The sequence below is a fragment of the Oncorhynchus mykiss genome, chromosome 23, assembly GCF_013265735.2.
Source record: "Oncorhynchus mykiss isolate Arlee chromosome 23, USDA_OmykA_1.1, whole genome shotgun sequence".
Classification (NCBI taxonomy): domain Eukaryota; kingdom Metazoa; phylum Chordata; class Actinopteri; order Salmoniformes; family Salmonidae; genus Oncorhynchus; species Oncorhynchus mykiss.
Window position 1 is genome coordinate 36,990,743 of NC_048587.1, and position 15,811 is coordinate 37,006,553.

Below are 15,811 nucleotides of genomic sequence, written 5' to 3' on the forward strand. Positions count from 1 at the left end.
TCTCTCAAAACGAACAAATGAAAACGACAGGTCCTGACCCAACATCCACAGCATGATGGTAAACCCAGTGGGTTCTTTCAGAACCGGGCAGAATACTTCAGGAAGCAGTGCTTTGACAGTGGAAAAGTAAGTCAGCTACAAGGGCATTATTGTAATTGTATAATAGGGGAGTACTACTCATAGTAGTCGATGTGAGTTTCTCGTTCAAACAATCCCCTGGCCTTGTACACAGCTAATAGCTAACATTAGCCAAAACAAGCTATCTAGCTAATAGTGCAACCCTAGTAACAGTACAGATGAAGATGGGGGGAAAAAAATAATCTGAACTGGAATACACTGACGCATGATGCTTTTTTATGCTGAGAAACTGACTGAGAAAGCAGTAGATGTTCTTGTCCAGTTTGGCACCACATACCTGTGCGAGTCAGGGTTCTCAACTGTCAAAAACTGAGCCCAGAATAGACCTGCTTGTTGAAAACTTCAACCAGTCACACACCTCTCATTAGGACTGTGTGTGGGTTTTTTTATGGTCTACATCTGTTTGTGATCTGTTTGTGATCAATCAGTTTATTTATTCAGTGATTTATTGTATTTATTGCTTGGGTCCCAGGAAAACACAGAATTTCTCATTTGGGTCCAAGGCTGAAAAGGTTTAAGAACCCCTGATCTAGAAGGCAGAGACAGTACAGGTGCATCAAAGCTGGAACCGAGAGACTGAAAAACAGGTTCTATCTCAAGGCCATCAGACTGTTAATCAGTCACCACTAGCCGGCCTCCGCCCAGTACCCTGCCCTGAACTTTAGTCAATGTTGCTAGCCAGCTATCACCCGGTACTCTACACTGACTGCTGCCCTATGTACAAAGTCATTGAACACTGGTCACTTTAATAATGTTTACATACTGTTTTACCCACTTTATATGTACAGTGGGTTCAGACCCATTGACTTTTTCCACATTTTGTTGCGTTACAGCCTTATTCTAAAATTTATTAAATCCTTTTTTTCCTCATCTATCTACACACAATAACCCATAATGGGGAAAAAACATGTTTTTAAAAATCACATTTCCTTAAGTATTCAGACCCTTTACTCAGCACTTTGTTGAAGCAGCTATGGCAGTGATTACAGCATTGATTCTTCTTGGGTATGAGGCTACAAGTTTGGCACACCTGTATTTGGGGAGTTACTCCCATTTTTCTCTGCAGATCTTCTTAAACGCTGTCAGGTTGGATGGGGAGTGTTGCTGCACAGATATTTTCAGGTCTCTCCAGAGATGTTTGATCGGGTTCAAGTCCAGGTTCTGGCTGGGCCACTCAAGGCCATTCAGAGACTTGTCCCAAAGCCACTCCTGCATTGTCTTGGATCTGTGCTTAGAGTCATTGTCCTATTGGAAGGTGAACCTTTGCCCCAGTCTGAGGTCCTGGGGGCTCTGGAGCAGGTTTTCATCAAGGATCTCTCTGTACTTTCCTCCGTTCATCTTTGCCGCGATCCTGAGTCTCCCAGTCCCTGCTGCTGAAAAACATCTCCACAGCATGATGCTGCCACCACCATGCTTCACCGTAGGGATGGTGCCAGGTTTCCTCCAGATATGAGGCTTGGTATTTACTCCAAGAAGTTCAAGCTTGGTTTCATCAGACTAGAGAATCTTGTTTCTCATGGTCTGAGAGTCGTTAGGTGCATTTTGGCAAACTCCAAGCTAGCTGTCATGTGCCTTTTAATGAGGAGTGACTTCCGTCTGACCACTCTACCATATAGACTTGATTGGTGGAGTGCTGCAGAGATGGTTGTCCTTCTGGAAGATTCTCCCATCTCCACAGACGAACTCTGGAGCTCTGTAAGAGTGACCATCGTGTTGTTGGTCACCTTCCTGACCTTCTCCCCCGATTGCTCAGTTTGTCCAGGCGGCCAGCTCTAGGAAGAGTCTTGGTGGTTCCAAATTTCTTCCATTTAAGAATGATGGAGTCCACTGTGTTCTTGGGGACCTTCAATGTTGCAGAAATCTTTTGGTACCCTTACCCAGGTCTGTGGCACGACACAATCCTGTCTCGGAGCTCTACGGACAATTCCTTCGACCTCATGGCTTAGTGTTTGCTCTGACATGCACTGTCAACTGTGGAACTTTATGTAGACAGGTGTGTGCCTTTCCAAATGATGTCCAATCAATTATATTTACCAAAGGTGGACTCCAAACAATTTGTAGACACATGTCAAGGATGATCAATGGAAACAGGATGCACCTGAGCTCAATTTCGAGTCTCATAGAAAAAGGGCTTGGTAAGGTATTTCAGTTTTTTAAATTATTTTATACATTTGCAAAAATGTTTTGGCTTTGTCATAACGGATTAATGTGTGTAAAAAAAAGAAAATGTCAATCAATTGTAGAATAAGGCTGTAATGTAACAAAATGTGGACGCGACCAATAACATTTGATTGGATTTTGATTTGATACAGTCTAGTGGATGATAAAAAGACAAGCGTTCAAACCTCCGTGGTTGAGAATTGGCCATAAAATCCGATTAGCATAATAGCTTTGTCATGGTTTATTGAAATTGATAAGGCCTTGATAAGAAACATCTGCTGGTACCAGAGGCCTTCCCAGAGGGGATGTTCTGGTCTGATCTTGTCTGCTCCCCCAGAGCTCTCTGGGCAGATTAGCTGTTCTATTCGTTCCAGTGGCCCTACACTCCATTCACCCCTTTTTCCTCTCTTCTTTTGCGCTGTTACTGGCAGAAGCCCCCTCCCCCTGTTCCATATCAGTGGCACTGCTACACTCCTTCTGTCCACATTCACCCGTTTTCTCTTGCTTCCTTTCTCTCTCCATTCCTGGCATCGATTACTCTTGATTATCTCTACACATTCATCCTTCTTTTCCTCTCTCCTCTCCATGTCCATCCCTGTAATGCCTCCAGTCCCTATCAGTAGCTCTGTTGCACTTGCTCTCCACATTCACCTCTTATTTTCCCCTCTCCGTCCCTTCAGCTGTCTGTCTGGCAGTAATCCATCCTTCTCTCGGCCTCTCCAGTCTAAGCTCAGACTGTTATTCAGATACAAGGCTGATCCTCCAATAATAGCCTAATGAGTGAGTGTGTGTGTGTGTGCGTGCGTGGGTGTGCTGTAATAACAGATGTTTTATGATGAGGATGTGTGAGTGGTGTTGCAGGGGATTATAGTGGTGCCTAATAGAACCGTAAGCAGTGGCTCTGTTCTAGACTCTAACTGCTGTTCTAGCTGCTCCCACTGACCACAGACAGGGCAATGGAGACTTTTATTCATGTTTGAGCAGCTCCAGATGTCTATAAACATGACTAGAACTCAACAGCCGGGCCCTATAGACTGTAAATATGCCGCTCTGACCAAACAAATTAGATATGTGCTTTTCTATCTCTAGATTTTCCAATACAAAGTGAAATGAACAAAGTGAAATGAACAAGTGAAATGTTACAGAAGTTCAAGGATTATTTGAAATTGAGGCTAACCAGTTGTGCGAAAGAATGTAATCCATCGAATGCCCCAAAACGACCTTTCATTTTCCTTTTCATATTGGTCTCATTAAATCTCGTAAATCAGCCAATGTGGCGCTCTCTGGTTCCCATGGAAATATCTAGTTCTCCTTTCCTATTTGGAGCCTATGGTCTCAATTAGGTCCTCTCAGTCCTAGATCACAGTGTAATTCCACCCTCCTTTCTTATTTTGTATTGCTTTATTTAGACAGTGTGAAACAATTGTGGTGACAGGGCAGGAGGAGAGAGAGTAGTGACGAGGCCACAGTGCTGTGATGTGTGCCTGTAGTGATACCACACACAGTCAACGCTGCTGTTCTTTTATATGCTATCGATTTAACCGTGCAACCATGACACGAACCATTTCATATTTGTAAATACAGTCATACTTGACATAGCACATTCATAATCTATACGGTAAATCCTATTGTGTACATGTCAGTTTATTACTTTGCATACTACCTTCTAATTACTTGATATTTTTATTTGACTTTTTTTATATTGATATATATTGATTATTGTACTGCAATGTTGAGGGAGCTAGCATGCAAGCATTTCACTGCACCTTTTATGCATGCTGTTAGCTGTGTACGTGACTAATCAGATTTGTTCTCACGTTTTCCATGGAATATGGAAGGATTGTTGTCAAATAACATTGCAGTGAATTCAAGGGGCAGTCCGAACTGGACTGTAATCCGGGTCTCTACAATTGTTACTGTAGTCTAACAGTGTTGGAGTGAATGTTAGGTAAAACTTGTTGACTTAAAGAAAAAGGTCTATTCAGGGTCTTGAGTATACAGTAGGTTGATGTGAGTATACAGTAGGTTGATGTGAGTGTACAGTAGGTTGATGTGAGTGTACAGTAGGTTGATGTGAGTGTACAGTAGGTTGATGTGAGTGTACAGTAGGTTGATGTGAGTATACAGTAGGTTGATGTGAGTGTACAGTAGGTTGATGTGAGTGTACAGTAGGTTAGTGAGTATACAGTAGGTTGATGTGAGTGTACAGTAGGTTGATGTGAGTATACAGTAGGTTGATGTGAGTGTACAGTAGGTTGATGTGAGTGTACAGTAGGTTGATGTGAGTGTACAGTAGGTTGATGTGAGTGTACAGTAGGTTGATGTGAGTGTACAGTAGGTTGATGTGAGTATACAGTAGGTTGATGTGAGTGTACAGTAGGTTGATGTGAGTGTACAGTAGGTTGATGTGAGTGTACAGTAGGTTGATGTGAGTGTACAGTAGGTTGATGTGAGTGTACAGTAGGTTGATGTGAGTGTACAGTAGGTTGATGTGAGTATACAGTAGGTTGATGTGAGTGTACAGTAGGTTGATGTGAGTGTACAGTAGGTTGATGTGAGTGTACAGTAGGTTGATGTGAGTATACAGTAGGTTGATGTGAGTGTACAGTAGGTTGATGTGAGTGTACAGTAGGTTGATGTGAGTGTACAGTAGGTTGATGTGAGTGTACAGTAGGTTGATGTGAGTGTACAGTAGGTTGATGTGAGCGTACAGTAGGTTGATGTGAGCGTACAGTAGGTTGATATGAGTGTACAGTAGGTTGATGTGAGTGTACAGTAGGTTGATGTGAGTATACAGTAGGTTGATGTGAGTATACAGTAGGTTGATGTGAGTGTACAGTAGGTTGATGTGAGTATACAGTAGGTTGATGTGAGTGTACAGTAGGTTGATGTGAGTATACAGTAGGTTGATGTGAGTATACAGTAGGTTGATGTGAGTATACAGTAGGTTGATGTGAGTATACAGTAGGTTGATGTGAGTATACAGTAGGTTGATATGAGTGTACAGTAGGTTGATATGAGTGTACAGTAGGTTGATGTGAGTGTACAGTAGGTTGATGTAAGTATACAGTAGGTTGATGTGAGTGTACAGTAGGTTGATGTGAGTGTACAGTAGGTTGATGTGAGTGTACAGTAGGTTGATGTGAGTGTACAGTAGGTTGATGTGAGTGTACAGTAGGTTGATGTGAGCGTACAGTAGGTTGATGTGAGCGTACAGTAGGTTGATATGAGTGTACAGTAGGTTGATGTGAGTGTACAGTAGGTTGATGTGAGTATACAGTAGGTTAATGTGAGTATACAGTAGGTTGATGTGAGTGTACAGTAGGTTGATGTGAGTATACAGTAGGTTGATGTGAGTGTACAGTAGGTTGATGTGAGTATACAGTAGGTTGATGTGAGTATACAGTAGGTTGATGTGAGTATACAGTAGGTTGATGTGAGTATACAGTAGGTTGATGTGAGCGTACAGTAGGTTGATGTGAGCGTACAGTAGGTTGATATGAGTGTACAGTAGGTTGATGTGAGTGTACAGTAGGTTGATGTGAGTATACAGTAGGTTGATGTGAGTATACAGTAGGTTGATGTGAGTGTACAGTAGGTTGATGTGAGTATACAGTAGGTTGATGTGAGTGTACAGTAGGTTGATGTGAGTATACAGTAGGTTGATGTGAGTATACAGTAGGTTGATGTGAGTATACAGTAGGTTGATGTGAGTATACAGTAGGTTGATATGAGTGTACAGTAGGTTGATGTGAGTGTACAGTAGGTTGATGTGAGTATACAGTAGGTTGATGTGAGTATACAGTAGGTTGATGTGAGTATACAGTAGGTTGATGTGAGTATACAGTAGGTTGATGTGAGTGTACAGTAGGTTGATGTGAGCGTACAGTAGGTTGATGTGAGCGTACAGTAGGTTGATGTGAGTGTACAGTAGGTTGATGTGAGTGTACAGTAGGTTGATGTGAGCGTACAGTAGGTTGATGTGAGTGTACAGTAGGTTGATGTGAGTGTACAGTAGGTTGATGTGAGTGTACAGTAGGTTGATGTGAGCGTACAGTAGGTTGATGTGAGCGTACAGTAGGTTGATGTGAGTGTACAGTAAGTTGATATGAGCGTACAGTAAGTTGATGTGAGCGTACAGTAGGTTGATGTGAGCGTACAGTAGGTTGATGTGAGTGTACAGTAGGTTGATGTGAGTGTACAGTAGGTTGATGTGAGTGTACAGTAGGTTGATGTGAGCGTACAGTAGGTTGATGTGAGCGTACAGTAGGTTGATGCATGATGTAGGTGTATTTGAGTTTGCTGGATTTAGATAGCTACAGGTTGTCTGGGTCTCAGCACTATGCATACTGCACATAGTGTACTGCTCAGTACTGTCGGCCATGTTTCTTTTGGGAGAAAATCAGTAGTGCTGCCTCCCCTTCCTGGAGGATTTTCCACTCATGCACACACACACGCACACGCACACGCACACACACACACACACACACACACACACACACATACACATATATATCCAGGAGCTGCTAAAGGACCAACATATGGAACCATTAGAGGAGTTTAATGTGATTTACATTCTCCCCCTTTCTCTTTCTCTCTGTTCTCTCTATTTATCTCTCATTCCACTTCCCTGTTCCCCAGGGCCTTGAACTAGCTAACAGAAATCCTGTGATGAAGGTGTTAGTTAAGATCCACATCGGGGTTCTGAGGTCTGCTGTGTGACACACACTATCACACCGTGTCAAGGGAGAGAGAAAGTGAGAGAGAGAGAGGTTGGGAGAGAGAGAGGTTGGGAGAACAGACACCATTGTAAATACAACCCATGAAATGTCTTTATTCTTTTGGAACTTTTGTGAATGTTTACTGTTAATTTTTTATTGTTTATTTCACTTTTGTTTATTATCTATTTCACTGACAACGTAATCATACATTTCCCATGCCGATAAAGCCCCTTGAATTTAATTGAGAGATAGAGAGCGACATAGAGAGAGAGAGAGAGGGGGGGGGAGAGAGAGCGATAGAGAGAGAGAGAGAGAGAGAGAGAGAGAGAGAGAGAGAGAGAGAGAGAGAGAGAGAGAGAGAGAGAGAGTGTTCAGTCTTTAAATCCCTGTGGAGGTGGAGGTGTGAGTGTTCAGAGTGATGGAAGAGTTATGTACGGCGATAGGGTGCATGTAAGGGTGTACTTACTACCTTTATTAGACCAACAGTTCTGTTGTTCAGAACAACAACATAGTTGTCTGATGACTCCAATGGAACGTCTCCCAATTAGATGTTGCCAGAGCCACATATTTAGATTAATATATGACTCTGAGTGTTGTTTTTCCCCTGAGAAAATGTTACAAAATTGTCTTCATAATTTTTCCTTATTTATAATCGTGTAATTCATTTGCTATTTCGCTGTGTTTATCGTCGTTTTGGCATGGAAGTTAAAACCTCATTGCATTGGATTCATTAGGCTTTCACTTTCAGTTAGCTAGTGGACCGCTGACTTAGTACAGGCCTCCTCTCGCAGATGACGGGACAGGAAAACGTCTATGGGAATCTGGCACTCGTAAAAATTCAACATTGAAAAATGTGCCTAAGTTATTGTGTTTCTGAAGACTTATGTTTGTGTTATTTCGTATGACTATTTGTTTATGAGCATCCAGTCTAATCCCCAGTCCCAAAGTGGTTGAAATTCTTCTCAGTGCTCTCTGTGGCAGAGTTCAATGAGTTTGTAATACGTTCCATGCCAGTTATTTGTATTGGACTAGGAATTCACCCATGGGAGTGCAGATCAATTCATGAATTGCCTGGTATTGAGAAAGAATAAACCCCAACCTAGCTACTCTTCCATCTAGATCAGAAGGATCACATCTGTCACAAAACCTGCTCTTGTGTCAAGAAGCTGCAATGATGTGACTGTAGCGCCCTCTAGTCTTCAGAGGACTGTAAGTACAGCCTCAGAATGACTCCTTCCCTACCAGTCCAGCTTTGGGCAGAAGTTAAACCCTCTCTCCTCTCCCACCCTTCTCCCGCTCTGTCTTCTCTCTCATATCCCTGTCCTCTCTCTCCCCCCTCCCTCCTATCTCATTCCACTCTCTTCATCTCTCTAACTCCACTCTCCTTTCTTCCTCCAGGTCAGTCCAGTTGAATGGAGAAAGGTTGTTGATGGTGGACAATGAGACATTTCCGGAGTTGAAGCCTCGGACACTGCGGGCGGGAAGGACAATAGCCATGCCCCCTATGACCATCGGCTTCTACGTCATCAAGAACATCAACGCTTACGCCTGCCGCAAATAATACTCAACACACTCCTCCTCACCCTTCACCCCGAAATCCTTCACCCTCCCCCCACACTCCTCACCCCCTAGCCCTCATCCCTCACCCCCTAGCCCTCATCCCTCCTCACCCCTCACCACTCCCACCATTTCCTAATACCGGACCACCTCCTCACCCCTCACCACCCCCACCATTTCCTAATACCGGACCACCTCCTCACCACTCACTACCCCCACCATTTCCTAATACCGGACCACCTCCTCACCCCTCACCACCCCCACCATTTCCTAATACCGGACCACCTCCTCACCCCTCACCACCCCCACCATTTCCTAATACCGGACCACCTCCTCACCACTCACTACCCCCACCATTTCCTAATACCGGACCACCTCCTCACCCCTCACCACCCCCAAACTTTTCCTAATACCGGACCACCTCCTCACCCCTCACCACCCCCACCATTTCCTAATACCGGACCACCTCCTCACCACTCACTACCCCCACCATTTCCTAATACCGGACCACCTCCTCACCCCTCACCACCCCCAAACTTTTCCTAATACCGGACCACCTCCTCACCCCTTGCTCCACTTATCCTTACTTCCTAGCCCTCATCCCTCCTCACCCCTCACTCCACTTATCCTTACTTCCTAGCCCTCATCCCTCCTCACCCCTCGCTCCACTTCTCCTTATTTCCTAGCCCTCATCCCTCCTCACCCCTCACTCCACTTATCCTTACTTCCTAGCCCTCATCCCTCCTCACCCCTCGCTCCACTTCTCCTTACTTCCTAGCCCTCATCCCTCCTCACCCCTCGCTCCACTTATCCTTACTTCCTAGCCCTCATCCCTCCTCACCCCTCGCTCCACTTATCCTTACTTCCTAGCCCTTACTTTCTACCTTCTGGTTCGTTATCACTATTCCCTAGTCCCTGGTCTGACTCTGAAAGGCTTGCTCTTTGTCCAAAACAAGGGTTGCACTGAATACCTTTCAATCGCTCTCTACACCAACTCCCCATGTGTTGTGAGATGGACAGTGATTATTCTACTATGTGATTTTGTATTGTTTTGTAAAAAGGTTATTGAGTTTTGTTATGACAGTACTTCTATGTCAGAAGGTTGTATCATCCTCCAACAATACTTCTCTTCCATGTCTTTGATCATCAGATCTACTAACGGTCACTCAGCTTTGTATCTGCCAACAACTCTTATTGTTTCCCCCGCAAACTCCTTTCAACTCTCTGTTGTTGATACTCACAAACTCCTGGCAGACGGTTAGACAGAAAGAAGAGAAAACATGGAGAAAACACAACCAGTCAACCGCAGGGCATGTGTTAGCTCCAACAGCCATGTCTGCTGTCTGATTGAATTATCTGTGTGTGTGTGTGTGTGTGTGTGTGTGTGTGTGTGTGTGTGTGTGTGTGTGTGTGTGTGTGTGTGTGTGTGTGTGTGTGTGTGTGTGTGTGTGTGTGAATACCCCTGCTGATGAGCCTGTCCTTGTCTACCATGTCCATCAGGGAAAACATTTTATCTTGCTTTCTGAAACAGCTCGGCTTACATCTATAACTAAACGGTTCATTGGTAATTGGGAATCTCTTTGTGGTATGTCTGTTGTCTGAATGACAGTTTAAGGCAGCGATGCACATCCAGGGCTGGGGAGTAACTGGTTACATGTAATCTGATTTATTATTTTTGTATTAATGTGTTCAGTTACATTACCAGCAAAGATATTGTAATCAGATTACAGATACTTTTGAAAAACTAGATGATTACTTATTGGATTACTTTTAAATTCAGGAAGGTTGTTTGTGGAAAAAAATAAATTGACACCTTTCTGTTTTGTCAATGACATAAAAAAAAAAGTCTCAAGTTTAAGTTTGTTCCATCGTAGACACACCAAGGGGGAAGTAATCCAAAAGTAACTGAAAGTAATCAGATTACACTACTGAGTTTGGGTAATCCAAAAGTAACGTTACTGATTACAATTTTGGACAGGTAACTAGTAACTGTAAAAGATTACATTTAAGAAAGTAACCTACCCAACCCCGTCACAGCAGAGTATCCATCTTCAGAAAGAAAAGAAAGGGACAGAGTCGGGTTACTGGTTACTGGTCAGGTCACTGGTTTAATGTTCATTTTTCTGTAATACGAAACAACAAACATTGCATTTACAGTATTTCTCTCTAGCAGCCACAGCGGGGTCAATATGAACATACAGTCTGCAACTGAAAACTTATTGTCACTCAACCTCCCATTCATATTTCAGAAGCATACTCATCACTACACGTCTAGTCCAATGTACAGTCATATTATGCTGCTAGCTTTTATTATTAAATACTTATTAAAGGGCAATTCCATCACTTTTCAACCTCATTTTCATTATTCACAGCACAATACATCGGTCTACATACTTGAAAACGGTACATTTCTACGTTTTGTGGAACAAGTTCTACCCGATGACACCATTAAAAGCTAAAACATTTTACAAACTGTGTTTCTCAAACACTATGAGATTTGTGGTGACAGAAGTAAGGAGAGGAAGAAAATACCTTCCCTCTGGCTAGAAACTCGTTGGAGGTTTAGATGTTGGTGTTTTTACCAATAATCCGACAAGTATTTTTTAGGACCTTTCTTATCTTATTATCTACAGATCATAGAAACTCACATATGTAGACACTGGTTTGGGACTGGAGATAATGAATGTAATGTTGAAAAGTGGCGGAATTGTCCTTTAAGTTTGGATTGTTTTGTACAGAATTCCCTTAGCCGGTGTATCATCATCCTATTTGAATATGTAATGTATATAAAAGTGTGTTAATTACAGAAGATGCGTGCTTGAAGTGTTTACTTACATATCATTGTAATTTAAATCGAATGTATATTTGTATGTAATAATTTTTTATGTTGAGGAAGCAAAATGGAACTCAATGGTACCTTTTGGGTAAGACTGATACAGAACCCTAAGGCAAATTGAAAATGACAGTACAGTAAATGGTATGTAACTATTCTCCAGTGTATGTATAGGGTTGGGAGAGGTAGATTTGATCATTTTTTATGTGTGTTAAATAGTAATAAGCATATTTTTCCTCCTCTGAATGTGTTTCATAGTTCATGTAGAGTTGTTCATATTTCCTTTTTTTTTTTAAATAGCATTATTTTATTGTGTTAAGTGTGCAATTGAGCATTATTTTTTGGAAAATAAAATATATACAGCGATAATAAAATATTTACAATAACTTTGATTTCCATTGTGATTCTGCTTTACTTTTGTTTGGGGATTTTGTTAATCTAACAAACCACACATGCAGTAGATTTATGTGCAAATTCCTATTTGGAAAATCTTACAGTAGCTACTGTAAGCTACTATAGGCAAAGTAGATCTACTTAGCCCATATAGTACTGTCTCACGCGCAGCTACTGTATGGCTAAAACTATGTGAAAGCAGATTTGTCTACGTCAATAGTATTACTGAATAAATAGCATTAAAATGCCATAGAATTAAATTAACATTCCATTCTCTCTGCAAGGTTACTGAGTGTAAAGAGAAAAGAGAGAGGAAAGACGAAAAGAGGAAGACGGGATATACAGGACCACATGTTAGTGAGTCAAAAGTGAGAGGATGAAAGGACCGAAAGGTAACAGTAGGAAGCAATCAGAACGCACATCCCTGGAGACACACACATACACAAACTCTTTCTTTTTCTTTTCTTTCTTGTCTTTCTTTCTTTCTATCCATTCCAGCCGGTGAATCAACTAACGTATCCTCAAAGAGTGCCGCCCATATCTCCAGTCCCCACGCTGGAGATCTCACAAAGAGAGCCAGGGGACACACACACAGAAACACACACTCACACACACAGAAACACACACTCACAAACACAGAGCCCCCAGCAGATTTGGGGGCAGCTGTAATCAGGCTTTGCTGTGTTGTGGAGAGGGAGAGTCCTGTTCTGTCAGAGAGAGGTGGAGGGTCAGTGGTTGATGGGAAACATTCGCAAGGCTAGGCTCGGCCCGACCAAGCTGGGTCAGGGTAAGTCCCCAATGCTTCAGAACCAGGTAAATTCAGTGTTTCACTACACTGGTCCTTGCCAGAAAGGAAGAGGCCAAGTGAGAAGTTTTGATCCGCCCAAAATCTGTCCACAAAAATAAGCCCACAGTCATATGGAGTTCAATGAGAGAATGTCGAATTTGGTCTACAAAAAATGTAATCGATAATTTTCTACATGATACTTATTTGATCAAATATAAGTTTAGTAATCAAATCAAATTTATTTGTCACATACACATGGTTAGCAGATGTTAATGCGAGTGTAGCGAAATGCTTGTGCTTCTAGTTCCGACAATGCAGCAATAACCAACGAGTAATCTAACCTAACAATTCCAAAACGACTACCTTATACACACAAGTGTAAAGGGATAAAGAATATGTACATAAAGATATGAATGAGTGATGGTGCAGAACGGCATAGGCAAGATGCAGTAGATGGAATCGAGTACAGTATATACAGTGGGGCAAAAAAGTATTTAGTCAGCCACCAATTGTGCAAGTTCTCCCACTTAAAAGGATGAGAGAGGCTTGTAATTTTCATCATAGGTACACTTCAACTATGACAGACAAAATGAGGAAAAAAATCCAGAAAATCACATTGTAGGATTTTTTATGAATTTATTTGCAAATTATGGTGTAAAATTACACGCCTCTCTCATCTTTTTAAGTTGGAGAACCTGGACAATTGGTGGCTGACTAAATACTTTTTTGCCCCACTGTACATATGCGATGAGCAATGTAAACAAAGTGGCATAGTTAAAGTGGCTAGTGATACATGTATTACATAAAGATGCAGTAGATGATATAGAGTACAGTATATACATATACATATGAGATGAGTAATGTAGGTATGTAAACATTCTATTAAGTAGCATTGTTTAAAGTGGCTAGTGATATATTTTACATCAATTTCCATCAATTTCCAAATGGTTAGATTGTTATGAATGTACTGATATAAGGTGACGCACGTGGCATTTTGGCAACTTTACATCAGAATTGTGTCTGTTTTGATAGAGATAGATAGAGGACTTTTAGCATGGATGAGGGCTCCCACCATTTTAAAGTAGTCAACTGGGTGGGGATTCCTATGAGTTGGGCGCAATCAGCCAATGGCGAAGAAGAAAATGGACTACTTTAAAAGACTCAATGGTGCTGCCCATGCTCTTGCCCAGGCTGTTCCAGATGCTATAATGACACAGATATGAAAATGAGTCCCTTATCTATGGCTTGTTGTTCACATGCATATCTGCCCTCTCATTGGCTACATTTGAGTCATTTAGCAGGCGCTCTTATCCAGAGCAACTTACAGAAGCAATTAGGGTTAAGTGCCTTGCTCTAAAGCACATCGACAGATTTCTGTTCACCTTGTTGGGTCAGGGATTTGAACCAGCAACTTTTTGGTAACCGGCCCAACGCTCAAACTGCTAGATCTCATCTGACCTCACCTCGTCCTGCCTGCCTTCCATCTTTGAGGACATGTATTTCCATTGCTAGAGCTGCCACTTGACTATCTTGTCAATATAATAGACAATATTTGTCCTTGCACGTTTTTGTTCCAGTCCTATACCAGCACACCTGATATAACTACTCAACTAATTATCAAGGCCTTCAGAGGAGAGGAGAGGGTTTGTATGGGCTGTGGGGGGCTAGCAGCGGACCATAAACCAGACACAGTACTGTTGAGAGTTTACGCTGCTGTGAAACAAATATGATATCTATTATTTTCTTTTAGGTGACGAGGTCTACCCAGGGAAGCTTGTCAGAGCCGGCCTTGAGTACAACAGTGTGTGGTGTTCAAATACTTGTTGAACAGTGTACTTTTATGTTGGATATTTAGAAATAGTGACATTGTGTTGGCAGTCCTTCAAGAGTCATGAACATAATCACTGAACTTGCATAATGTACAGAATTGTGACTTCATATAAATATCACAGACCTGTTCAGAAATTTGCCTGAAGAACCCAGTCTCCATCCCACATATGGTTCATCTTAAAAGGGCCAAACTGGTTTACTTTTAAACAGAGTACCAGACTCAGTCACACTTGGTTAATTTAGCCAGTGGTCCTGGTAAGAGAAAGCGGGGTTCTGTCTCTCTCTCTTTGTGCATGTTTTGGTCTGAAGGCAACAGTATATGTATCCACAATCAGCCCTTAAATCATCAAAGCACTTCACTCACCTTAAGGACCCTTTATTTGTGCAAAATTAAGTGAACCACACACACAAGCAAGAACATGCACGCATGCACAAATGTACGCACCCACACACACACACACACATACACCCACACACACAAAGGAGAGAGAAAAGCACACTGATCTCCAGAAACACGTTCAAAGTGAAAACTGGACTGGAGTTTCTCAGGAAAACAACATCAGAGAGATTTCACAGTTCATTTGATTACAACTCCCAAGACCTGATCCTCATGATGTAGTCTGTCACACATACAGGGATGAACTGACACAAACAACTGTCTCTGCCAAACACATACACATATGTTTATGCCAAGAACATGGCTTTTTAGAGTTCAACACTTTGTATTTCTCATGGCTGAATTCATTGAATAAAATAATGAAGTGCACAAAGGAAACAGTGCTAAACAGAAAAGACTTCACAGAGTAAGAAATATTGTCTGTAGAGTGCTGAAGTGAACGTTAAGCCTAGAGCTCATGGACGGACATGTGTGTGTTGTGTGTGTTGTGTGTTATGTGTTGCCCTTCCAGATCTGATTCTGATCCATCCAACCCATACTTCTGAACTGACGCTCTGACCATTTAGCAGAATCTTATCCAGTGCTCTCATCAGGAAATTCTGGGAAACTTTTGTTTGGACAGCTCAGCTTCTTCTAAACCAGTACTTTGTGATTATGACCTCTGTGCGCCGTTTCTTTTGACCCAATCTGATGGTGGCGCGGTTTGGGACACTACACAGTTGTTCTGGATACCTTTGTTCTGGATACCGTTGTTCTAGATACCTTTGCGTGACAGCGACTCTTTAACAGAGGTAGCTGTAACCATACCCTGGCTAACTCTGTTTATACGCTGTGATCCATTTTGAAGAACACACACACAAATATGTGCGCGTGTGCACGCACACACACACACACACACACACACACACACACACACACACACACACACACACTGTTTATACTCTGTGATCCATTTTTGAAACATTTAAGGATTTCTGCAGGCCACTTTGCTATGT

The 15,811-nt window shown here is 42.1% G+C and overlaps 1 protein-coding gene across 1 annotated transcript in view; it reads left to right on the forward strand.

Annotated features, from left to right (window-relative positions):
• Positions 1-11,795, forward strand: part of hpse2 (heparanase 2) — a 114,106-nt gene extending 102,311 nt beyond the window's left edge. Inside the window, exon 12 of the mRNA XM_036960382.1 lies at positions 8,418-11,795. Within this exon, the coding sequence (XP_036816277.1) occupies positions 8,418-8,580 (163 nt within the window). The 3' untranslated portion in view covers positions 8,581-11,795. The remainder of the gene's footprint in view (positions 1-8,417) is intronic.
• Positions 11,796-15,811: the final 4,016 nt, after the last annotated feature.